The following is a 26405-nucleotide window of genomic DNA, read 5'->3' on the forward strand; positions in this document are numbered from 1 at the left end:
TTTTAATAAACGGATCCGGGCATGAAAAATTCTGTAGGTTCATTTTAAATAATAAACCGATAAAACAGAAGGCATAGCAATGGATGAATAACTAATAAATACAACGAAATAATAAAATGGTATGATACAACCTGAGCAGTAGATAATCCAAATAACTAGAGCTACAGAAGGGAGGAATAATAATGAGAGAGAGAGAGAGAGAGAGAGAGAGAGAGAGAGACGCGCTGGAAATGGAACAACGGCTGCTTAGAATTTTTGAAAAAACGCGGTGAACAAAAGAAAAAAAAAACCTGTTTGTTGAAGCCAGCGCCATCTAGTATCACCCAACGAAACCGGGAAAGTGTTAAAAAATACGGCAACCCAGAGAAGCATTATGACCGTCTTGGCAACTTATCGCGAGAAAAAAGTCGCCAAAGTCGTGGCGGACCATACTGCATCTGTTCCATTGATTAGTGCAAGCTAGAAATCAAGTTGAAAAAAACGATGTAGTTAGATTTTTGTTTTTACACATTGCAACGATTAGCATCAGGAGCGGCGATCATCCGTGACAAAAGGGATGGAGGAAAGGTAGGAAAGAAATTCTTACCACAATTCTAGTAAATTATAGACGTTTAGTTAAAACCTAAATTAGGAGGAATTAACCGGGGGCAGAGATGGTGAAATTAGGCATAAAGAGTGATTAAAGAGAGAGTTATTCCAACATCAAGTTAAAATTATTATAATTGAACATACAGTATTTTGTTTATGTATTATGCAGAATTTGATATCGTGGAAATGGATTTTTCTAATTGACTTTAATTTTGTGTGAATATAACTCGTTCTTTTCATATGATCATTTGATTAAATATTAAAAGCTATGAAATTTAACTGATTCCTTCTTTTCATGAGTCATCGTTTTTTTTCTAAATGTATATTGGACCACTAGGAGCCTGGGTTAATCTGATAATTACATATATATATATTCTTCCAGTGGTTCGATATAACAATGGTACCATGACCATTCCCTTACAGTATTATTCCAAATTTTATTTTTGTAATACTGTTCTTAATTCATAAATTTACCCTTTTATCACCTTCAGATAAAAATGTCAAAACATGAACAAATGATGACTCTTGAGAGAATGTTCGAATTGATATGGTCATAATGATAATTTACAAGGAAAAAAAGCAACATTAAGTTGGTGTTGAGATTTATTATTGTATGGAAACTTTGTGTGTTTTGGGAATTTCTACATTTACTTTCATTGAATTTTGATTTTATAATTTTGTGAAATCTTTTGAATATATCGCACTATGGCCGAAGATCCTAGCAATTTTAATAAGTTAGCTGGGTGCCAGGCATTAATTCCCCATTTTGACAACGTGTCTGCTGTCACTCCCCGATATTTTGTTGATACGTTAGAGACAATCGCAAAAACTGCAAATTGTACTGAATCAGAGAAATTATTGTTGCTAAAATCCAGAGTTCAGGGAGATGCGTTGACACAGATCATTAACAATGTTGATTTGGAAAATGAGCAGAATTATGAAAACTTTAAACAGAAATTTCTGGATTTTTTCTCCACCAAAACAAGTCTTGCTACACGGCAGCAACTTTTCTCGAATTGTCGCATGTCCTCCGACGAAGGGGTCAAAATCTACGCTGCTCGTGTTTCCACAAATACACAAAAAATTTTCGGCAATGCCGATATCAGTAAACCCGAAGTGAAATCACTTTACGAACAAACACGACTAGCCAAATTCTTGGAACTACCAAAATACAAAAGTTCTATTTTAGTGAAAGACCCCCAATCGTTTCAAGATGCTGTGAATTTCATTGAAACTTTACAAGTTAATGAATCATCAACACAACACCAGACAATTTGTAATGTAGAAAACAGCAAAGATAAAGAAATCAGGAGCTTACTAGAAACGCACACATAACTGACCCACAACACACTTGCTGCACTACAAAAGCAGGTGGAAAATCTTCAACTGCACTCCGTGCCCAGGATTCTAAAATAAAAAGGATTCTTTAATATCAATCATATCAATTTGTGTGTGTATTCCTATGGACGGATATCTTGAACTACGAACCTTCTATTCTCATTGAAATTTTTTTAAACTACACTGCTCAAAACAATTAGGGGAGCACATGGTTTTTGAAGATGTATACCGATAAGTAACATAAAATGAATCATTCATAATTTAAAGCCTAGCAGGAAACGGAAGAAGAAAACTTCATATGCAAATCAAAGTTCATGACGTCAAAAACCAGAAAAAGGAGATAAGGGCAGAAACGTCTGTTTTATTGCCGTAAGTGTGAAATTCGATTGCGCAGTATTTTTTTTTGAGACAAGGTGACTTACCGGAATCCATGGCATGGCGTGTTATAGGCAGACTGGAATCCGGGCAAACACAACGTAGTGTCGCGGACGCTGTTGGAGTCGCCAGAAGTGTTGTTGCAAGGCTGTGGAATCGATTCCAAGAAACAGGAAATGTTAGACGTCGACCAGGGCAAGGTCGGCCACGCGCCACTACAGCAACTCATGACCGGTATATACGGTTAACAGCCCGTCGAAACAGAACAGAGAATGCTACGCAGCTGCAAAGAAGGTTGTTCTTGGCAACAGGACGAAGGGTGTCCAGCCAAACAGTACGTAATCGGCTTCATGAGGGAGGGCTCTATGCACGTAGGCCAATGGTCTGCATTCCGTTGACCCCACGCCACCGTGCGGCCCGAAGAAGATGGGCTGCTGAACATCGAGATTGGGAGCAACATGATTGGAGCCAAGTGCTGTTTACAGACTAGTCCCGATTCAGTCTGGAGTGTGACACCCGACGTGTTCTGGTATGGAGGGACAGGGGCACTCGAAATAACCCCGCATTCGTTCGTGAAAGGTCACAATACAGACGAGCTGGTTGGATGGTATGGGGTGGAATCAGCATAGGCGGACGTACGGACCTACATATCATTCGGAATGGCACTTTGACGGCCCGAAGGTATGCAGACGAGATACTGCGACCTCATGTCATTCCTTACGCTGGAGCCATCGGAGATTCCTTTGTTTTCCAGGATGATAATGCTCGACCGCATAGAGCTCGTCTGGTGGAGAACATGCTTGAAGCTGAAACAATACAGCGTATGGAATGTCCAGCGTGCTCTCCTGACCTGAATCCAATCGAGCATGTTTGGGACATGCTCGGACGACGCATTGCTGCGCGACCAAGGCCGCCTGTTACTGTCCGAGACTTGCAGATTGCACTTTTTGAGGAGTAGAACAGTATTCCCCAAAGGCTGATCGATAACCTCATCGCATCCATGGCAAACAGGTGTGCAACAGTCTTCGAGGAGACCACACGCCCTATTAAAACTCATGCATCATGTCTAAACAGTACTTTTTTTTATCGTTTACATGTAACCAAATTGTTGTCCTATATCATCTTTTCATGTTTTTTCCATATTTTCAAAGAATTAAAGCTTAATTCCAAATTTTTTTACGTCTTTTTTCTGTATTGCGAATTGATACACGTGTACTATCCATTGTATGCCAATACGTGGCTGTCTCGCACGGTTTTCTTCACTTTTTTGCTTGCTCCCCTAATTGTTTTTTGAGCAGTGTACACATGTACAAGTAAACGAAAAAAAAAAACGGAAACGAAGAAAAGAACATTGTACAAGGGTACAACACCCCCTCCCCTCCCCTCGGGTGGCAGTCAAGGACACCAGCATTTTGTGTGTCCTCAGGGCTACCACGCGACCCCTGCTGTTTCAGTTCGTAGAAGGCCATAATGGCTGGATAGAATGAAAATTGGCGTAAACAGACGTCGTATTCCACAGTGAAATTGTCTTTGGGTGCCGATAAAGCACATGAACCCCCCCCCCCAACATCCTGGAACAGGGGCCCCCGTAGGCTGCGCTCTTCAGCGGACCCCCTCTATAAAGTGAACTAAGGCTGCCGGCACACTACGGTTCGGCTGGTGCGGTTGATCTTATCAGCAACCGTGGAATTTCGCGTGAAACACACACTGCTGTTAGCAACCGGGGTTTTTTTTATTTTTTAATGTCACGTGACATCTCGGGATTGGCTAAATTATTTTCGCCAAGCTGAAGTTGGCTCCAGTTAGCATGCAAATTCGTGCTCATAAGCTGCATTGCAGTAAAACCCCCCCTTAACGGATACTCCCTCTTTTACGGACAAATAATAATTTAAAATTTATATATAATATATAAAAGTATGAATTTCAAACCTCTTTTTAACGGTCACCCATTTTACATGGATTTAATTTTTTTGTCCTGCCCGTGTTCACAAGAAGGAGGGGTTTTACTGTATATACTAATAAAAATATTCATGTAATGGAATTTAATTTTCTGTAACAATATTTGCCGTTTGAAATTAATTCAAAGTTGAAGAAAGACAACCTACAAGTTGACCCATTTTTGATGCTTTTACGATTCGTGACCAAATCGCACAAATTTTTTTATATATGATGACTACTACTTCACCAAACACCAACTCTGGCCATATCGCTATAGTGCAATTTACTGCCATTAGCGAGATGGGTTGGAAGCGCTGTCTATCGGTGGTCGCGTCGAGTTCGTTAGGGAAAATATCTTATCAATATCCTCCTCCCTTGGGTTCGAACCCGGAACCCTGACAACAACCTTCACGATGGTAGACGAGCATCTTACCACCATGCCACTAGGGCACTGTATAAGATGACTGGAATCATCATAATTTATTTAAATAGCATATATTAAAAAACTTTAAATAACATATTTTTGTCATATAAAGCCGATGTTTTTTTCAACCGCGCTTATGATTTTTTCGGAATAACTATCGACGACTCAGAATCTGCTGAAGACATGGTGGCACAAAAAAATTTCGTTGACACAGCTGACTAATGGAACTGGTAAATAAGAAATGAGATGGATAAAATATGATTAGTAATGTACTGCAACACTGTGCAAGCGCCCTCACGCGTTCCAATAATAATCTTAGCTGCGGCTTCAGATTGGCTTACTGATACCAAAAGGGGGGGGGGAAGGAACAACTTTGCGAACTCAGCAAAGCTGTTCGTGAAACCAAGGCCATCTTAAAGCCACCCATATTCGCGTGATCCTGGACTTCTTGTTCACATACGGCCTACATGACCAGATGTAGTATAATGGTTTAGAGCAGGCATCTTCAACCTGTTGCTCGCGAGCACCACGATGCTACCTGAAGCAACTGGAGTTCTCGAAGCTCCTGTCCAATAATTGCTTGCTAGAATTGAAATCGACGTTTCAATCAAATTAACTCGTTCAAATTGCATTCGAGGATTAAAATCATCCTAATTTTTCATGCATACGTATGGTCAAACTTGTAAGGGTGCTCTCCTTTCGATGATGGGTACAGCCAGTGCTGACGACTAGAAAAAGGTGTAGGACCTCCGGTTTAGAGTGTAAATAATTACATAATGGGTGATTGTTTAAGTTCTCGTACTTCGAGTAGTTTTACCTCAAAAACTGCTTAACAGAGTACATCCAAATTTTCAGGATATCTCAATGAGACCATGGGGAAATTTATGAAGTAAAACAAATACAGTCTAACCCCGTTTTAACGAATACCGTTACAGGGAAAATCGCGTTCTAACGAAAACTTTTCTAACCTCCCACAACAGTTTACATAGGCACAACGGCAACAACCTGGAATTCCTTTACAAGGAAATTTCGTTGTAACGAAGTGATTTGTCCGGTCTCTTGGAAGTTTGCTATAATGGGATTAAGCTGCAGTTCAATTTTCGATCAACAAGTGAAAAAGTGCCCCCCCATCCCCGTGGTAGAAGGTCCTGGGGAAAGATGGTGGGGGGAGGGGCAGCACGAGAAAAAAATACGGAACAAAGGGCCATTAGCTCACAAAAAAATTGGCAACCACTGGAACATATGATATTTTCGTTTAATGTAATTTTTTTTTAATTTATTCAATCACACATGATACAGTATAACGCTATATAATAATACTAAGAACATCCATCAACGGACGATTAGTAGGTTCGTTTTTATGAACACGAAGAACCGTGGTAACGAAAAACTTAACTCGTCTTAAGAGTATTATGGAATATATTATGGAAGAGTATTATATCATAAAAACTTCTTCGTTTATCATTTCTCCCGATCAGTTATCAGATGATTTTTTCCAGATGATGCGATGACACGAAGGGAACGTAATGTCCTTATACGAAATTATTTACATGCTTCACACTAAATCCGTTTCCAGACACAGATTTATGGCTTCGCCACGTGCTGGCTATTCGAATTGCTCTGCCCCCTATTCACGTTATAATTTAAAGTTCTTGACCACGAATTACTCAAATTTGCCGCCACTCTGAACTTGCTACCCCGGCCCGCTTAACACCCTGTACATACGACATCAGGGCCGCAACTAGAGAGGAGCAGGTGGGACTTGTGCCAGGGTCGTCTTAAGAATATTATGGGCCCCCCGGGCCAAGTGGTTTTTAGGAGGCCCTACATGGTAAATCCTTGAAAATTTCAATCGGATCTCATTTTTGGGAGGCCCCTCTTCTCTTGAGGCACCCGGGCCGTGCTCGGGTGGGCCCATGCGTTAAGACGGCACTGATTGATGCCCCGAACTCCGAGCCAGACAGGAGCGCAAATGTTAACCTTTCATCTCTCCTTCAATATTAAAAGGGGGCGCCAAAATGCGTGCTTGCCCCGGCTGACCACGCGTGTCGTTGTGGCCGTGTACATCAGTATGTATGTTGCAGGGTTTAAGGTACATACAGGGCCGCAGCTGGATACTTTTTTAACTGGAGCTAGCAAGCTTTTGGCGTCCCCGTATAAGGAAAAGTTAGAAGGAGTGGCGTTAAAGGGGCAATTCGGCACCCCCCTCCAGTTCAGCACTCGATACAGTGGACCCGCTCTCCCTAGTTGCGGCTTTGTGTGTGTATGTAAATTAAAAACTGCTTGAAAAGAACGGTAGGTATGAAAATTGTCTTAGTGCACTCTTCTATATCACCCGCATACAACGTTTTGCCTAGATCAGTGGTTCTCAATCTTTTTTGACCCACGGAGCCCTTTCCAGTATATAATTTCTATGGCCGAGCCCCGTAGGCCTATTTTTTATTTATTCATCAAAGTTACTGATTTATTTTTATTCAAAATTATTAATAATTATTTTTTTTTCAAATTTACTGGTTCTTTTTTTATTTACCTCGAGGGCCACGGAGCCCTTGGGAGTTCACACGGAGCACCGGTTGAGAACCGCTGGCCTAGATGGTTTTTTTTCCATTGCAAAAACAACAGATAGACAGCCACATTCATATACGATACAAAAATAAATACCAAAAAGACAATAATGAAAGCAAAACACACACAATGCAGCTCTTAGGGACGTATTTCCTCCCCGGTTCATACTTAGGCTTTTAATAAGCCTAATTATTATAATTTGCAAATACAAAAATATATTCCTTCATGTGTCTGATTATTTTTACTTCTAATTTTTTATGAATTTATTATAAATGGTTGGGCCCCGTGGTAATTTGTACTCTTATGGATGAGGTAACTAATTGGTTTTTTGCTAAAACGTTATAATCGGGAAGCCAATGCATTTCATTCAAGTGTTCTAAAATATACATCTCGGTTATAGCGTAATCACGTTAGTTTATGAATGTCATTATAACCGAGTTTCAATGTATGCTCATGTAGGAAAGCAAAAAAATTTCACTAGTTAAAAAAATTTAATTTTTTCTTCATTGGCTTTTTTTATTGTTATCAGTGCAAAAGCGCCAAGCAAAGAATTAGCTTCTGTCGAATAGAACTTCACCATACAGTTCTTCGAATTTGTCTTTCCCCCTCATTTTTATGGCAACCGGAGAAGGAGAGCAAATCCTTTGTCCAGTGCATCCGAAATCCCATCACCCTCCTTGTCAAACCACTTCATAGACAATGGAAGAGAGCAACCGCAGGTCCAGCCGAACCGTCATCAGGGTGTTCAAACCTTTGCAATACATGATGGCAGCTTTCCGGTTACCCCAACCGTCCCAAAAAATGTGGATTTTCTCGGTTGAAAAAAACGCGCTCAGCGGTTGCAGTTGTATCTGTGCGTTGACAGAATAAAACTATAGATGATGCCTTCTCCCCCCCCCCCCCCCGCAACCTCAACCGCGTGCAACCGCGCCGTAGTCAGGTCCCAGCCTTATAGTGGGAAAAAAAGACAAAAATGGTCCAGGCCCCAGGCCTGAAGCTCAAGCCAGCCTCACTCTCGTGGGCGGGTTATGATACTTAGACAGCTTTGTTGCAAGCTTTTGTACAAAATACAGTGGATCCCGCATATAACGTTTTCCTCCTTAATGCGACTTATTTTGCGACTCTCTGGTGCCAACTCTTATTACTGATACTCATCGAGATTTCTCGTTTAAAGCGTTTTCCCGCAAAAAGTATTGTACAGAATGGCTGTAATGACGTGTGTACTGAATCACGTGAATTTGCTCACGGCCCCTCTAGTAATCCCCTCCATCTCCCAATCCGAACAAATCAAGGGGGTTTTTTCCTTGCTTCTGAAAAAAAAGGCTACATTCCGCATCGGCCTTTTTTATTCGCTGTACTGTCTTGAGGACACATCTCCCCTCAAAACTTCTATTCACAGACGATATTGTTGAACAGAAAAATATTTACGGTTCGCGTCTGCAAAAATACAGTTGTTCGAAATCTTCTAGTAAAATAGTTGAACGAGTTTGCGTACATAAAGGATTAATTTTTTCCCCCACGCGGATGAATCCTACGGTTCTAGCCCAAAAGACCGGTAAGCAAAACTAAAAATTTGAATATTCGTTGAAATTTTTATTTTGAGAATATTAAGAGTTAACTATAATAAATCTATGTCCGAAGAGTTTGGCCCTGCCTCGTGGCCAGTTGCGATGTTTGTTGAATTGTGTGTCATAAAGTTTAAAAACGCTTATTTTTAATAGGGCATATCTACAAATGACAGAATAACCTCGTTCATACGTCACCCAGTTATACGACTTTCATGTTTATACGGCGTTTAACTTTGGTAGCAAGTGCTAACAATACATTTTAAACAACAAATACATTTTAATGTTAAAATATTTGATTCATTTAATTTAACGTAAAACCTCAATTGTTCGACGTTTTCACTTCGACTCAAACTCGGAAAATTTAAAAAAAAAGAAAAACGTAATTTATATCCGCACATCAAATGCGCCCAAAATTTTTGTACGCAGTGAAAAAGCGTTGCTGCAACAGGTCTAGCATATTGTCACCGTAAAAGACATAAATTTTAGGGTGATTGCTGGCGTATACGAAAATTGCCAGTGAGATGACTGATGACCATTTAGAGTGGACACTTAGGTGATTTGTTTATTGCCTCTTTCTGAGAATACGCAGATGTGGAGAGTCCCGAAGAAATGGGATTCAATTGTTTTGGCGGCCATATGACCTTTCAGAATTTTTTTCTCTCCCTATGTTTTCAACGTTATCCCGAGAGGGTGAGAAAGTTTACTGTAAGCATTTGGGGGGCACAGGTCTGCCGAAAATAGACAGATACGGTACACATGCACAGTAAGTTCTTTCGATAATTTCCTGCAGAACTTTCTTTCGATGTGGTGCTTTGCTTGCTGACGGGGCCGTCTTAAGAGCATCATGGGCCCCGGGCCAATTGATTTTTCTGAGGCCCAACCTGGAGAATTCTCGAAAATTTCAATTATTTCCCATTTTTGTGAGGAACCTCTTCTCTTGATACCTCCGGCCCGTGCTCGGGTGGGGCCATGCATTCAGACGGCACTGCTTGCTGACTGTGTCAAATCCGTCGTTCGTAATGTCGGAAAAAGAAAAAACGCTCTCTCTAAAAAAAACTGGAAATTTTAGAAGAATTCAACATGAATTTTAAATTGATAACGAAAGTTCATCTTGCAAATCAGTTGAATATGTTCGTTTCAACTTTTTGAAACGATTATAAAGTAGAGAAACAACCAAAGAGCAAGCTCCTGATTGAAAATCATCTACTGCCAAAAAAAAAGTCCAAGATGGGGAAATTTTTGCAAGTCCAGAAGATTTTGTTGCAATTTTGACCCAATGTCGTGCCCCAAAGGTAATATGTTGTGCTAAATTTTATTTCTTTAAATGATTTGAAATGTGATTTAATTTCCTCTCAAGTATGAAATGATATTTTTTAGAACAGAATTGGAAAGCAATTAAACACATAAAATTTTATATGTATGGGAGGGGGATAATTTTTTAAAAAGGCTCAGTTATTCACTTCGACTTACACATAAAACGTTTTGACTTGGCCTCTTGAACGTCGTATAAACGACTGTAACAGAATTGTAAAGTTGCTCAGTTGAATAGATGAAGTGAACATAAATATTTGACTTATTTCAGTTCAATTTTTCAGGCTGGTGCTTCAACCAAGGCCAATGAAAATAGTTTTCAGTATTATTACTTTTATTAAGTCTTTAATTCACTAAATTTATTTATTCTTTTTGCACGCCTGTAGTAAATCGCCTGGAGTAACGGAGTCGCTTCGTTTTATCAAAAAAATCATTGCATGGAATAACTTCACATTAGAGCAGGGCGTCTCAAACTTTTTCTACCTGAGGCGCCCTTTTCCCCTATTTAATGCTTATCCGCGAGCTTCACCGGCTTTCCAGAACTGTTTAACAAAGAATAGTTTCGAAAACCTCACAATCTGACAAAGGTTGGAGGTGCACAGTTTGAGAACCCGTGCGTTATAGGAATAATCATTTATGTTCTAAATGAAAGGAAAGTTAAACGTTTGGATAGAAATTTTGTTTCGTGTAAAACACATTTCAAACTGTGGTTCGTCATGTAGAGACTCTATAGTAGTTTCATTTGGTGTAGTATGAGTATACTTGCTTGCTTGGTGAACAACGAAACTATAGAGATGTGGTGGATATCTATCTGAGAGAAAAAATTTGATACTGTGCATATATATCTATATATATAAAATTGATTTTCTGTCTGTGTGTGTGTTCTCTATACAAATCTACAATTTTAGATCGATAGTCGCCAAATTTTGCATATATACCAAATGGGACCCGACTTGAACGATAGGCTACTTTAAAATTTCGTCAGAGCAGGGCAAATGCCCCAAATGGGCAAAAAAACTGTCGGGCAACAATGGTTTTTGGGCCTCAACAATCACTTTCCGAACGTTTACTTTGGTTACCGTGGTTCCCTAGCAATGCGTTTCAGACGTGTATATGCCTTTACAACTTTTTGTCACTTCTTTAATCCTGTTAGTATATGTATAATGCGGAAATTAGTGAGATTTTCCGCCCCATCAATAATTTTAAAAATTGTATTGAATTCTCGATTTTTGAAATATTCAGTTCGCTTAGAGATATACGAAGCCCAGGAGATTAAATACTAAGTAATTAGCCAAACCTATACTTTTGAGTTGGATATTCGAGCAATATCATTGATTTCATTTATATCTTCTCAAGTATGAAAATTAATGTCTCCATATTGTCTCTTTTGATATTTATTTGCATAAATTCATGTGGGTTAGGATATCTTAAAATTAATTATGGGGCCGTAAAAAGTACATCGAAAAAAATTAACGGGTTTAATTAAGCATTTTTTGAAGCAGAAACAAAGATAGATAACTTGAAGTTCAAAGGCAGGCAATCGAAATACCTAGCACCCTTTAAAAAAAGAAAAATATGTATATTTATTTTTGCGTTTCTTTAAATCTAGATTTGTTTCTTTCATGAGTCGCGCAGGAAGTCACCATATTGGTGAACTTGGACACGGTTTGTATATCCCTCAAGAAAAAGAGAGGGAGATATCACATGATCCAAAAAAGCCTCATTGAAGAAAACCCGGGCAGCGCCGGGTATTATAGCTAGTATATCTATATATATAATTGATTTTCTGTCTGTGTTCTCTATACAAATCCACAATTTTAGATCGATCGTCGTCAAAGTTTGGATATATAGCAAACAGGGACCGGATTGAACGATAGGCTACTTTAAAAGTTCGTCAGAGAAGGGCAGATGCCCGAAATGGACGAAAAACCGTCGGGCAACAATGGTTTCTGGGCCTCAACAATCACTTTCGGAATGTTTACTTTGGTTACCGTGGTTCCCTAGTAATGCGTTTTGCACGTGCATATGCCTTTACAATGCGGTTTGCCACTTCTTGTAATCCTGCCAGTATTATATATTTATTCCTTTGTAATGGTTTGTCACTTTTCCAATCCTCCCAATAAATAAAGAAAACACAGGCAGCGCCGGGTATTATAGCTAGTATTATGCATGATAAAACTGCAGTGAAATCTCGATATAACGATATTCTGCGGACGAAGAAAAATACCATAATAGAGGTATATCGTTAATCGAACATTCAACACTAGCCATCAGGGCCGCAACTAAATGCTTCATCAGCTGAGGTAAGCTCATATTTTGACATCCCCCCCACCCTGTAATTTTGAAGAAGAGGCTATAAAAGGTGAATTTTGCTCACCCTTCTGGTCCTGGGCAAGATACCTGCTTGCCCCCCTTCCGCCGCGGCCCTGCCGACCATGGATCACGATCACCATTGGAGTATGCAAAGGGGGTTTAGGGTTCTTACCCCCAGAGCCGAGATTATAGGGTTATTTTTCAGGAAAAAAGAACGTAACCCCCCCCCCCCCACCCGTGAAAATTCTGTGTACGCCTATGGCAATCACAAGTTTCTATGGGAAAACCATATCGCCTAATCAATTTGTTCTCTTAACTGGCCCATAGGGAAGCTCTATTGTATTGCGTAAAATTATATACAAATCACAATCATATTTCGAAATGTAATAATATTTATTACACACACACAATTATATTTTATTATTTAGTTTAAATATACAGTGATACCTCGATATAACAATATTCTACGGAGCAAAATAAAATATTGTGGTAGAGGGATTAAAGAGGTAACATTATCCTCACGTGTGATCAAATTTATGCTATTGTTGTCATTTTTTCTATAACGGCATTGCTACGGAAAATGCGCTATTATGTATTTATTCGTTACAAAAAATTGTAATTGATTAGTTTATTTATAAAATTCACTTAGATGTGTATTGTCCCTGTAAAGAAGCTTATCGCATAGCGCTTTTGTGTCGTACACAGAGTGTAGCAATACAAATAACTTTAACTTTCGGTGATCATTTAGTGCAAAATATTGATGCTATCAGACGCCTTCAGAAGAACGAGAACAAGTGGCGAAATTAAAATTGAATTCAAAACGATTTTGAACAAAATATAAAAAATATTGTTGTAGCGATTTCAAAAATCTAAATATATCGTGTTATGGAGGGGTTTATCATAGTAGATGATGTCGTTGTACCGAGAGTTTAACATTAAGCCAGGCAATTCCAAACAAGATTTGAAAAAAATATCATTGTAGATGTATTGATTATCGTTGTAGCGATGTTTTGCTGCATATACAAATGCCGTATCGTATGCAGGATTTTCTTATGGGGGGGAGGGCATTCAAAATTTTTTTTCTTCCCGAAAGGGGTTTCTTTTTTTTACTGAAAAAATACACCATAATATTTTCTCAAGGCAGGTGCACAACATTTTTCGGAGGGGGGGGGGAGGGGGGCCCGGCACTGGCATGTGGGGGCCATGTTCTTCTCCCTCCTGTTTCGCTAACAAATACAAATACAACGCCACAACAGACAAAATGCCCAACGAGGTGGCTGAAACATGACAATATCTTTTATAATTTCTTGGGAAATTTTCTACCTTCCTTCTGGTCGGCAGAGTCTTGATCGTCAGTAATTTTTTACATAGCGTAACCCAAATCGTTTCTTAAACCTATGAAACCAACCTTTACTTGCATAAAGTTCTGATGAAATAGACGTTTCACCAGCACTTTCCGTTAGAGAAGAGTAAAATTTTTTCGCCTTTTCTTTCATAATATTAGAATCAATTGGAATACCTTTTCTGTGGCGGTCTTGACCCACAAAAAAACAGCATTTTCTGTACGAGAAACACATGGGTCCCGTAGGCAATGCAAAGTTTTCGCTGCCATAGGTACAGCTACAGCCTCGGCGGATTGAATTTTCAGATTCCTTTTTCTTGATATACATATCTCACCGTAGATTCGTTGATTCCATAATGGCGGGCAACACAGCAGCAATTGATTTACTTTCTCCAAGCATATATAGTCAATATATCAATTTTTTTTGTAAAATTTTCACTTTACTTTGTCTTTTCGAAACATTATCAATAGTATTAGAAAAATGAACCATCCTAAACACGTACAACTCAAATTTTGTAAACAAAACACGTGAATGACGATTGCTGAGTGTTGGCAAAAAAAATTTTCAATGAAGAAAAAAAAAAACCGCGAATACAGGGGGTCGACTGTAATCAGTTGACGAAAAATTAATCATCCTTATGGGTTAAAAAATCAAATTTTATGTAAAAAATAATGCATTAATTATGCGAATTAATTTCCCCTATCGAACATGCTCAATTAGTTCCACATCTATCGTTGGGCATCCACATTGGGAATCACGGGCCTAGAAGGTAAAATCAAAACCCGAACGAAGCAAAAAGCAAACGAAAAGTTCAGATACGAACTCTTCTTCTGGAACAAATCTGTTTGATTTGGTTCTGACACGTCATAAGGCGTGCTGCGTCAGATTGCATCATCCCACACATTCCCACGTCACGTCAGCACAGTGTGAACGTGCCTGCACAATACTCATATGTGGAATTTTATATCACACGCATTACCACGTGGTCCCACGTCATGTCAGTGACATGGCGAATTCTGATTCATGGGAATTCTGTGACATGGGAATGCCTATCCAACGATGCTTGTCACAAGCTTTCCATCCGAGATGGGATACTAATAGATCTGCGATTTTGTCTATGAGACGTTACGGAACATCGATCTATAAACAATCGCAGAAAGTGTCTATATAAACACGTTACTCTAATATACCACTACAAATATGCAGTAACTTTTCACTTCCTGTCCTTCGCAAATTTTAAGCAGTTCCAGAATAATGAATATAATTGGTTGGTTTTATACACAATCATTTAGCTTTTTTTTTGTGACAACTGGAAGTATCCCGTATTTTCAATTCTGAGAGAAGGAGTTTTCAGAATTTTTTAAATTTTTCCTTGCTTTGTATCGTAAACACTACACACCTACATACCAAAGTTCAAATTTTTGAAGCTGCTAGAAGAGCTTCAGGTTTTTGATGATTGGTGAGTGAGTCAGTAAGTGTTAAAATAACGAACTTTGAATTAAAATTTCCCATGAACTACTACTAATGTTAGAAATGTGAAATTTAGAGGGGTGGTTCAGTTGGTGAAATGCTTTAGATATGCCAAGTTTCAGGTCATAGGCGGGGATAGACTCCCCACCAAGTCGATACTGGGGGGGGGGGAGCACGGTCATTAATGCTGGGGGGCACGATGATGATGTCAATTCATATATGCATATATACATTAGATCAGTCGACTTCACTTTTGACGCCTCCCCGTATCTCCGCCCATGTTTAAGGCACATGAGCGAGTGCAATTCGAAGGTATAGGGGGTGTCAAAAGTACCTCTGGTTGCTTTTAGAAAAGGATCTTGTCCGTGCTTGTTTTGCACGACTTGGTGGGGACGCTGCCGTACCCCCAGATTTTGAGTGCCTTTCACATGCTTCGTTATGAAAAAAAAAAAGTCATTTTTCTTTTTATTACAAAATACGAAAAATGCTATACAAGACTCATTGTGTGTGATGGTAAATTAACGTAGCTAATATCAATCGCTGAGACAGTCAAAGGTTCTTCGCGTTCATGGCAATTTCGTTGTATCGTTGATATTTTTCCACCGTTGCATCCACGTGAGACACCCAATGGTCATTGTTGAGAGTACCGCATGTTCCTCCGAACTCTCTGGGAAGAATGGCCGGTTCAAAGTATTCGTACAATGATTCCAAGTGGCTGCCGTGAAATATAACCTGCCGGGGAAAAGAAAAAAATTCAGGAAAAAAATTCACACACCGGGAAGTGAAGTAAAAATGCGGATTTGTCAGATGCAAAATTGCCAGATGAAAACATTCCTGTCGCATCTAGAAGGGTGTTGCTTAAAATCATGTGAAGCGCGTTTCATTGTTTTCGTAGCTTTCATTAGGGGCCGTTCAAGTATTACGTCATCATCAATGGGGGGGGGGGGTTTCCGATTTGCTGACTTTTGATGACATGGGGGGGGGTTGGATAATGCTTACGTCATCAACCACCCTTTATGAAAATATGAAAAAAAATTATTATCATCTTACTCGGTGCGCCAAGAACGAGCAAAACCTTTCGATAGTTTGTACAGGGGGGTGCCCTAAAACCGGTTTTCTAGCTACTCTTTTTGAAAAATCAAGTGATGTTACCCGATTTTTCACCCGACCGTCTGTTTTTTGATAATTATTTTTGCATTGTCTAATTCACAAAACTCTATCATTTTTTCTGAGTAGATGCCACAAATACCGTTAATCATCTCAAAATATATTATTTTTTTGAAAGTTTCTTTATTTTTGATAGATTTTTTTTTCGACCCATGTATGCAATGTTAAGTTAAATCAATGGGAAGTATGCACGTTTGTAAAATCGAAAAGGGAATTATCAGAATACGGAAATTTTTTTTTTGATATTCAACGTTCAGTGGGAATGTATATAAATTGGAATAAGTTGTTTTCATCTTTTTCTTATAACTCGGCCTTACATTCAGAGCCGCAACTAGGGGAGAGCAGGCGGATCTAGTCCGGGAGGGGGAAAATTTCACCCTTTCACATCTCCTTCAATCAAGATTACAAGCCAGGGTCGCAACTAGATGCTTGGTCACCCAGAGCAAGTGCGCATTTTGGAGCCCCCTTGTAATGTTGAAGGAGAAATTTGGGAATAAAATTTGCGCTCCCTCTGGTCCAGCGCCCGAGGCACGAGACCCATCTGCTTACCCCTAGTTGCGACCCTGATTACAAGGGGACGCCAGAATATGTACTTGCTTGGCTGACCAAGCATCTGGTTGCGGCCCTGCCCACATTACTTGTTGAACACAGGGCCTGATTTCCGCATGGGGAAGTGAAGCATTTTCCCTAGGACAGGACCACAAATTGGTCAGTCGGAGCAAGCAAGTATTTTGGCGCCCCCTTGTAATGTCGAAATGAAGGTTAGAGGATAAAATTTATCCCCGGATCCGGAGCACCAGACCCGCCCGTTCCCCTCCGGGTTACGGCCCTGCTCGGGAGCTCCAACATTTAAACAACATGCGTTCACTGATTAACAAAACGTCTTTGATCCTGGTCACGGATACACCCACCCCCCTCCCCGATGTCTGATTTGGGCCTCGACCTGGATGTTCAGACAGTTCGGTTTGTGGATGAATAAGTATAAAGGCTAGAATCCCGTATATGCGGGACTCTGACCCTTATGCAGGAGGGGCAGTGGTACGTTACATTATAAATTTATTAATTATTGGGGGCTCAGCCCCCTTACACAATTTATTAGGGAGGGGGCTCAAACATCTTCAACCCCAGGTTGCAGTACCTATGGCCCGGGGACAGGGCTGGGTTTAGTCATTCAGCGGCACGGTGCAAGAACAGTTTTGTGGTCCTGGTGATAGGGGTTAGGCCCTGAGGTTATAATTTTTGCTCTATAAATCCACCGAAATTTTTTTCGGGGCGGGGGCGTCTTCGAATTTGGATCCGTAAAAAATCTTTCCGAGGAGGAGGCCCTAGTAAGTAGGGCCGTTATAGCTCATGGGCAGACTGGGTATGGGCAGTGCAGGTGGTTACAAAGCTTCACGTTAACGAGAAATATGTAAAACAATATAATGTCTAACAGGACCGCAACTTGGGGAATGCAGGCGGGGTCTGGTGCCCCGGGTGCTGTACTAGAGGGGGCGCAAGTTTCACTCTTTAATCTCTCCTTCAACATTATGAGGGGGCGCCGAAATGCATGCTTGCCCCGGCTGACCAAGCATCTAGTTGCGGCCCTGATGTCTAATACTGTGAAATAAGATTTTGAATCGGGATGACTGGCGCTTTAAGTCTGATAGGGTGAGTCCCTTGCACCGAGGGCTCATCACAGTGTTAAGGCCATGGCCAATTTATGGAAAAGGCAGACCGGGCTGTAGGGGCTTTAGTTATCGCGTGGTCTTATATTTATAAATATATAAAAATATAAATTTTCTTCAATTTCAACCAAAGAAGCCAGATAAAAATCTTAGTCTGGGGGGGGGGGGGGTCTTTTCAAAAATTAAGGCCCCCATCCAAGGATGTGGGGGGCTGTAGATTCATATGTGTGTGCCTCTTAATAAATCGACATATTTTTCACCAATGGATTCAACAGAATTTCAAGTTCTGATTTTTTAAAGTATGTAGTTAGTGTAAAATATTATACACAATCAATGCAGTGAAACCCATTTTTACGGCCCCTAATATTTTGCGGCCCAGTGCGCAGCTGCCCAATTCGGGAAAGTTGTGCACCCTAGGTTTGATCAAACGTATTAAAACATTAAACGTAGTAATTGCATGTAGCAACATCCGCGTGAGCAAAGGGGGGATGTAATCCCTGTTGCGGTCCACGGCCGCTGTGGTGGTCGAGTGGTTACAGTGACGGACTCGCGATGCGAGGATCCGGGTTCGAACCCCACTGTGGTGGTCGACTGAAGTTGGTTTTCTGTGGTTCCCAACTTCAAGGCGCAAATGCGAGCCGATCTCCCCGTTAAAAAGTCTCGCCACAGAGAGCAACAGTCCTACAACGATAAATCATTCAATCATAACACTTCACTCATAGTTAGAAAAACTGGTGGCAGATGGCAGCACTATACATAACAAGCATTACAGAGAAACAAAAAACTTCACGTCAGGTTTCACTACACGTACACGCACAATAACGATTCGTTGGGGGTTCCGGGGGGGGGTGTGGGCGTGGTGCATGTGTGGTGTAGCAGTAGTAGGTAGGGCCACCAAAAAATGGCTCGGGGATCCATGATGTTCTTAAGTCAGCCACCTCGTTGGGCAATTTGCCTGTTGTGGCGTTGTATTTGTATTTGTAATACCTCCTCCTAGAGCCGAAATTATAGTGTTATTTTTCAGGAAAAAACGTACCCCCAGATCCGTCATTTGGGGATCCGGGGGTCCTTGCTCCCTTCCCCGGCATTAAAAAATGCACTAGAAGCGATGTATGTGTATACACATACATTGAGTATAAGTTATTTGTCCCCCTCTCCCCAGAAAATATTGAAATGACGGACCTCCCACCCCCATCAGAAAAAAAATGAAACCCCGACCCCAGCCCTTCAGAAAATATTGGGTAGCCTATGTGTAGTAATAAGACGGTTTTCAATAAAAGTATCAGCAGAATATCAGAATATTTGCGGTACAAATAGCAATGGCATATCAAGAGGATGTGGCTCACCATTCGGGAATCACAGCCCTCACTGTCTTCAATATAATCCCTAACATATCTCGCGGCACTGCCGTACTCGGAGGGAAGAGCAGAGTCGTCTTAAGAGCATCTGGGGCTTCCCGCGCAAATTGATTTTTTTAAGACCTCCCTACGTAACTAGAAATGGTTACACAGTGCCGCAACTAGATGATTGGTCGGTCGGGGCAAGCACGCATTTTAGTACCTCCTTTTAATATTGAAGGAGAGGTTAAAGGTTGAAATTTGCACCCCTCCTGGTTCAGCGCCCTGGGCACCAGACGTCATGTCTGCTCTCCCCTAGTTGCGGCCTCGTGATTGCTTACCAATTGCATGCTTAATCTCGAACGATATCTCATTATCATGAGGGCCACCTCTGCGTGAGACCCTTGGGCCGTGTCCGGGTGGGCCCATACGTTAAGACTACACTAGGAAAGATCGCGATTACTTTTTTTTAATGCAGTTAAAAAACGAACGAAAACCTTTCTTCTTGTTATTGCCCCTTATCCACGGTTCCGTGGCATACTGTTTGGGAATCAATTTCACTACATTATAACTGTTTAAACAAGTTCAGGTGTAGGCGAGTTCAAAATAATGATAATAATAAATAATAATAAATAACTAGTAATAAATAATAATTAATAACTGATATTTTAACAATAATTTTTTTTTAATTCAAATCAAAATTATTAAACACTTTCAAATGTATCTAATATTTTTCTTTCCCTGTATGTTTTTTTCTCCGTAAATACACGTTCCTGATAATTTCCCTCTAATGGTTTCTAGAATTTCCCTCTCGGGGAAGAGAGAAGCTGCTTCCATTGACTTAACATTGCATACATGAGTTGGGAAAAAAATTCATTAAAAATCAAATAAATTTTTTAAAAATTAAAAAAAAATATCTTGACAATAAGTGGTTTTTGTGGCATCCGTTGAAAAAAAATGATGAAGTTCTGAGAGTAAAGACTATGCGAAAAAATTCATGAAAAACCAACAATTTTACATTATGCTCCCGTTTGAGTGGGTCATGTGAGGAATCGGGTGACGTCAAAACGAATTTCATTCTGAGAAGCGCGCGCTTGCTAATACCTAACCTTATACGTATATTCTAGAAACCTTGAGCTTGTGGGCACTCTTGAAGTGACATTTCCCCCCCCCCTCCCATTGATGATAAGTGCCCTATAGAGCCACTTCAGTGATCTCTAAATTATTCGCGGATCCCAGTGATCTGAAAATGTGTCCGGGCCGCTTAAATGTTCTGGAATTGTACCACGAGACACTTAAATCTGTAAATGTGCCGCATTAAATGTGTAAAATGTGTAAAATTTTTTTACAAAATTAGGTTTGACGAGGGCAGGCCGCGTCAGATAACTCCCCGTGGCCATATTTGGTCAGCGGGCAAAGGGACTTTATGCAATTTATCATTGTATGGCTTAGAGGGTAGGTCGGAATGAATTTATTAAAGATAAATTTTGCGTTCATAGCCTTCAAATAACATTTAAATTAACAGAAATTGATTATAATAACATATAAAGTTGTTTTCTTCCGAAATTTCAATTAGAAAAATATTTTTTTTTTGCATTAAAAAAATAAATTTTTGATCGTGAGGGGGGGGGGGGTGCACGAGTCTCCTATGCCACTCCCCCGTGTACGTCTCTGATCCCACCAATATACATTAGGATTCAGAGGGGCAGAGCTGATGACGAAATTTTGCTGACAAAGGGGATGGGGGTCATAGTTTTGCTGACAAGGAGGGAGGGGTCAAAAATAGCTATAAATTTGCTTACGTATTACTTGACGGCCCCTTATCCATTCCATAAAGCACTAAAAGTAGCGAAATAATTCGAGGACTTCGACAGTAATCTACATAGTAGATAGCCAATGGATTCTTTCTTTTTTCTTTTATAACTTGTTTTTTTTGTCCACTTAATATGTGTGTTACCCATTATTATTTGTCGGCATATTATGATCATGTTTATCTTATGTGTATATCATTCATTCATTTTTTTCTCTTGCTTTACATTAATTGTTCTGACACCGCTCATATGATTCATTATATTCCCAATACATTGTATATTTTGTAAATATGGCTGCGAAAAACAGCAACTACGAACTTTTTTTTTTTTTTTTTAACCGAGCACAACTCAGGTCTATCGCCATAGGCAATTTACTACCTAGTGAGTTGTGCCGGAATTGTAAGTGTGTGTACCTAACAGTCTGAGTGCGTATCTGGTGTTGTGTATGATTTTCAGTGCTGCCATGTATATCTCAGAAGTGAAGTGAGTGATGTGTAGTGACTGAATATTTGTACTATTTGTAGGCCTGTTGCTCTCTGTGGCGAGACTTTTTAACGTGGAGATCGGCTCGCATTTGTGCCTCGAAGTTGGGAACCACAGAAAACCAACTTCAGCCGACCACCACTGTGGTGATGGTGGGGCTCGTACCCGGGTCCTCATTGAAGGACCTACTAGTCAAATCGCGTGCGATAAAATTATATATTCATTTATATTATTTATATTGATTCTTCTAGCGGCGGAAGAGTCACTGATGCCGCAAGAACTGACCAAGTATATTAGGAAAGATTTACCGTAAAGGTGGGGTGACTTGGATACAGATTTTTGACATTTTCTGTATCGTCTCCCTCATGAATTAATGCCCCTATGCTTTTATGCAAGGATAATTGTTGTTTTTTTAATTTATTATAATGGAGAAAAATGAATTCATAGTCGTACCCAAGTCCTCTTTTCTAGTGGGGTGATTTAGGTACACTACTCTATGATTTTGATATTTTTCGCTTTTCGAAGCGTAGGTTTTCATCTGATTCCACTTGAAAAAATAAGGACAAATAATAAAATTATAAATGCATAAATTTTGTTTTTTATTGAAAATATAAATACCGGGAATTATTCTTTTATGTCTACGATTGAAATCTGCCTGGTCGAAGATGCCTGTTTTGGTGTTAATCTTTAAATGTGGTGTTAATCTCTTAAATTAATTAAAAAGCTAATCTGATCTTCTGTGTAATTTCTATGGGGCCTGAGCCTAACATTTTCTTATATGTTCGTGGTATCTATATAACTTTTTGTGCTTGTAGCGAATATAAAATACCCTCCTCAAGTCGACCCGCAATCGTTAAACATTTCATCAATCATAAAAACAATAATTAACGAATTGATTTAATTAGATAATTTATCATCCATTGTTGAAATAATAAGTATACCTCTACAAGAGCGAACTTCTATCGAGACTATAAGATGCAACCACTCTGCTCTGCAAACAAAGTTTTGCAATGGTTTCATCCTTTCATGAAACCTCAAAACACAGGTTAGGATAAAAGTAGGCGGGGGAAAAAAGAACGGATATATATAATTGTGAAAGATTTGGGCACATTTTTCGATCATGGAGGCTCACTTTTGTAGCTGGACCTGGAACCACCTCTATTTCATTCACAGCGTCTATGGTGTCATCTAAAGTAAAAAATTAGAGCATATATCCAAGTCAACCCCACCAGTCATCAAGTCACCATACTTTACAGCAGCATGTCTCAATCTATCATCCGCGACGATGGCATAAGTGGTCCGCATATAGACTTGAAAATTTGATTCTAACTGAATGAAAAATTATTCATTTCTTGTAATTGATATTAATAATTAGAGCCCGGAAGTTTAGGCACTAAAAATGGTCGAAATGGGCACTAAAGAAAGGCATTTAAAATTTTTGAAAGGAAGAAAAAAAATAACTAAAAACAAAGGTATATGGGTCCAAAAACTAGCTGAAAAATTGGTTGCACTTAATCCGCCTGTTGTTTTAATCATATTTTATAATAACTGCATTGTTATCCAAGTTAAATTAATTTGAAGCCCAAAATTAGGCCAATTCCAAGGCCACCATTACAACAACAACAACAACAACAACAAGTACAACGCCACAACAGGCAAATTGCCCAACGAGGTGGCTGACTTAAGAACATCATGGATCCCCGATCCATTTTTTGGAGGCCCTACCTACTACTGCTACAACACAGAGAGTCCAGTCAAGTCATAATGGAGGCAGTTTGTTTACTTTCGTGCTCCGTTAAAAATTTTGTTTTAAAACGTGATTATTAGGTTATGGCAGGCAGTAAATGCGTAATTACTGTTTATTAAGTCTAGGAGTAAAGGTGCATATGTGGATTTGCGTGGTGGTGTGAAGTAGGAAAGAAATTTGGATATCGTTAACGCCACGCGTGCTGTTTCGGTGCAGTCTTCATCAACTAGTGACGGTTATCATTTTCCGCTATAAATGACTCAAATTTTTCAGTGATGATCAGTGTAAATTTTTCATTTGATTTGTCGGCGGGAATGTCAGCTTTAAAACGGTATGAAGATCATTCAAACATTCCAATTAGTTCGAAGTGGATGGTGTGATTACACAAACTCCGGATATAAACTTCAATGGTTTTCAAGCTAAAATATATATTTAAGGACCGCCTGGACATGATAGGGGTGAGTGATTTTTGAAACTTGATAGCAGAGATCATTAATCAGAACATTTGCTATAATTCAACCTGTTTATCGTTGCCATAACTCTTATAATTGGAGAGCAGAAATTTTCGTTAGTACGCTTTCATGAGTGATTAGTACACAACGCTCTCGACAGATGGCGCTTGAAGGGACTTACATGGATTACGAACATTTTTTTTTTTTCGCATTGCATATTATTGAATTTAAATTAGAGAAAAGTATATGATGGAGACGCCAAAGCTACCAAAAGGGGAGGCGCACAAAGGAGGGCTGATGCATAAAAAGAAACAAGCAACGGGAAGGATGAAAATCCAGAGATACAGGGAGACAACCAAAAGAAGAGTCAAAGACAAGAAGGACCAGATCGGGAAAATCAAAAATCCCTAGATGGAATCCAGAGAGCAGTGGGGACACGAGGAATGAGAACTCATCACACCCTACGTTTAGCCTCTCGACATCAACGAAGTCATTTTTTCCTTCAGACTTTATTCCGAAACAGGCAAGAGGAGACAGAGAGGAAAAAGAGGATAGAAAGGTGAGACCAAAAACGGTGGAGGTGGAATCGTTGGAAAAAGAACAGGTCACGCAGGGGTCAAGGGACTCGCTAAACCTCAAGGTGAGCTGGACGACGGAATCTGAGGAGAGTCGGCTGAAGGAGTCAGAAGAGGAAGACGAAAAAGAGGAGGAAAGTTATAAATTCCGAAAGGACCTGTTTCAAATTGATCCGGCTAACAAGCTGTGGCACATAATCACAGAGAAGACTGGATATGGACCCAGCGCAAAATACAGGATGCCACAGAGGTGCCATGGGTATGTAAAGGCCCTGATTGAAGAGACAATCATGATGGCTAAGGCACATGGTGTGTCAGGAAAGATGACAAGCACCCCAACAGGAGGAAAAGAGTGTGCCCCCCGTGTAGAGATTGATGTGTCTGAAATATCGAGGGAAACTCCACGAATAGACGCCCAAAAGGACCAAGGTGTCGAGGAGTTGGTGAAGAAAGGGGAAGTAGCTGTTCAGGAGGGTGTGGAGGAGGTTCCAACCCAGGTTGACAAGGAAACACAGACGGAAGAGAGAAACATATTAGAGGAAGGGCTGAATGGAATGGATGTTGCAACCCAAACTGTCGAATAAAGCACCGAAATGGAGGGGAGAAAGGTCCCTCGTGAAATTTGGAAAAGAGATAGGCAGGTGAGACTGATGGATATTAAAGAGCCGGAGAAGCCAGAGGTGCAGACCAAGGAAGAGAGAAAAGCAGGCGGAGAGCAGGTGGACAGAACGAATACTAATGGTGTAGACAACTGTGATGCCCAACCGGAGGAGAGAGAAGACCCACAGGTTAGGGAAGGAGTTAGGGATCGGCAGACGAAAGAGACGACACTAGACAATGAGCAGTGGATGAGAATGGGAGCGAGGCCCAAATCAAAACCCGGGGAGAGAGGATGTGAGGAGGAGATAGAGGAAGGAGAAATATTGGAAGAAAACCGAGAGGAGCCGTCAGCAAGAACTAAGGTGAAAAGAGTGAGATGGGCGGACTTCCACAGAGAGGATACTAGAAGAGAAAGGAGGGAGCCGCAGTCGGAAGGGATGACGGATATCCAGAGGAGGTTACTAAACATGGCAATGCAGACCCCAGACACACAGAGTGAGTCAGAAGGCCCCTCATATGCCAGAGCGATGAAAGAAGGGGAAAAGATCTACACCGTGTTGATTTTCCCAAGACACGAGGAGGACAAAGGAGAGTTGCCAAAGCGGTTTAGGGCAAGTGCAGAGAGGTTAAACCTGAAAGGAAGGATAGTGAGAATCAGGAGTATACAGAGGGGCTGTGCGGTAGATTTGAGTAGTGAGGAGGATGCCAAGGAACTCCCCAGGAAGGTGGCAGAGATGAGTGATTTAAATGAGATGATGGCGCTTAGGCCCCAAAACCAAGGAGGGAACATATCATGGTTAAAGACAGGAGAAGTGAGGAGGATATTCAGGAGCTGACGGATGGCATTGCAAGAGTACTAGGACAGGAGGCAGAGGAAGTATTTTACAAATTCCAGTTGAGGGCAAAGGTGGAGGAGAGGAGACATATTGTGGTGGAGGTGAGAGCGGATAGAGCCTTGGCTGAGACACTGAGGAGGGGCGAAATGTGGATTGGGAAAAAAAAGAGTGAGGGTGAAGTTGTTCACACCGTCTCCCAGATGCTTCCGGTGTCAGGCAATGACGCATCATCAAAGGAGGTGCACCAGTGTTGATCCAAGATGTGCCAGATGTGCAGAAAAGCATGAAACGATAGCCTGCCATAATGAAAGGATGCGATGTATCAACTGTTTATGGAGTAACCAACAAAAGGGCACCAGGAATAATGTGAGGCACAGCGCATCAGCGATATCGTGCCCGGTGTACCGAAGAGCAACCGGGAGGCCGCAGAGAGGACCAAGAATGTCGGAAAGAATCCAAAGGAAAGAGGTGGAGAGCAAGAGTCGGACAGAGGATAA

General features: G+C 40.5%; 1 protein-coding gene across 2 annotated transcripts in view; it reads right to left on the reverse strand.

Moving 5' to 3' along the window:
* Positions 1–26405, reverse strand: part of LOC149083264 (alpha-tocopherol transfer protein-like) — a 232971-nt gene that overhangs the window by 41272 nt on the left and 165294 nt on the right. Inside the window, exon 6 of one of the 2 annotated variants that reach the window (XM_089236475.1) lies at positions 15686–15965. The exons of the other annotated variant lie outside the window; for it this stretch is intronic. Coding sequence (XP_089092601.1) covers positions 15783–15965 — 183 coding nt within the window. The 3' untranslated portion in view covers positions 15686–15782. Of the gene's footprint in view, positions 1–15685; positions 15966–26405 lie in introns of those variants that run through there. 2 annotated transcript variants of the gene reach the window in all.

The sequence above is a fragment of the Pholcus phalangioides genome, unplaced genomic scaffold (genome assembly GCF_987345545.1).
Source record: "Pholcus phalangioides strain wild (caught in Gottingen) unplaced genomic scaffold, Ppha-v1.0 ptg000009l_1, whole genome shotgun sequence".
Lineage (NCBI taxonomy): Eukaryota > Metazoa > Arthropoda > Arachnida > Araneae > Pholcidae > Pholcus > Pholcus phalangioides.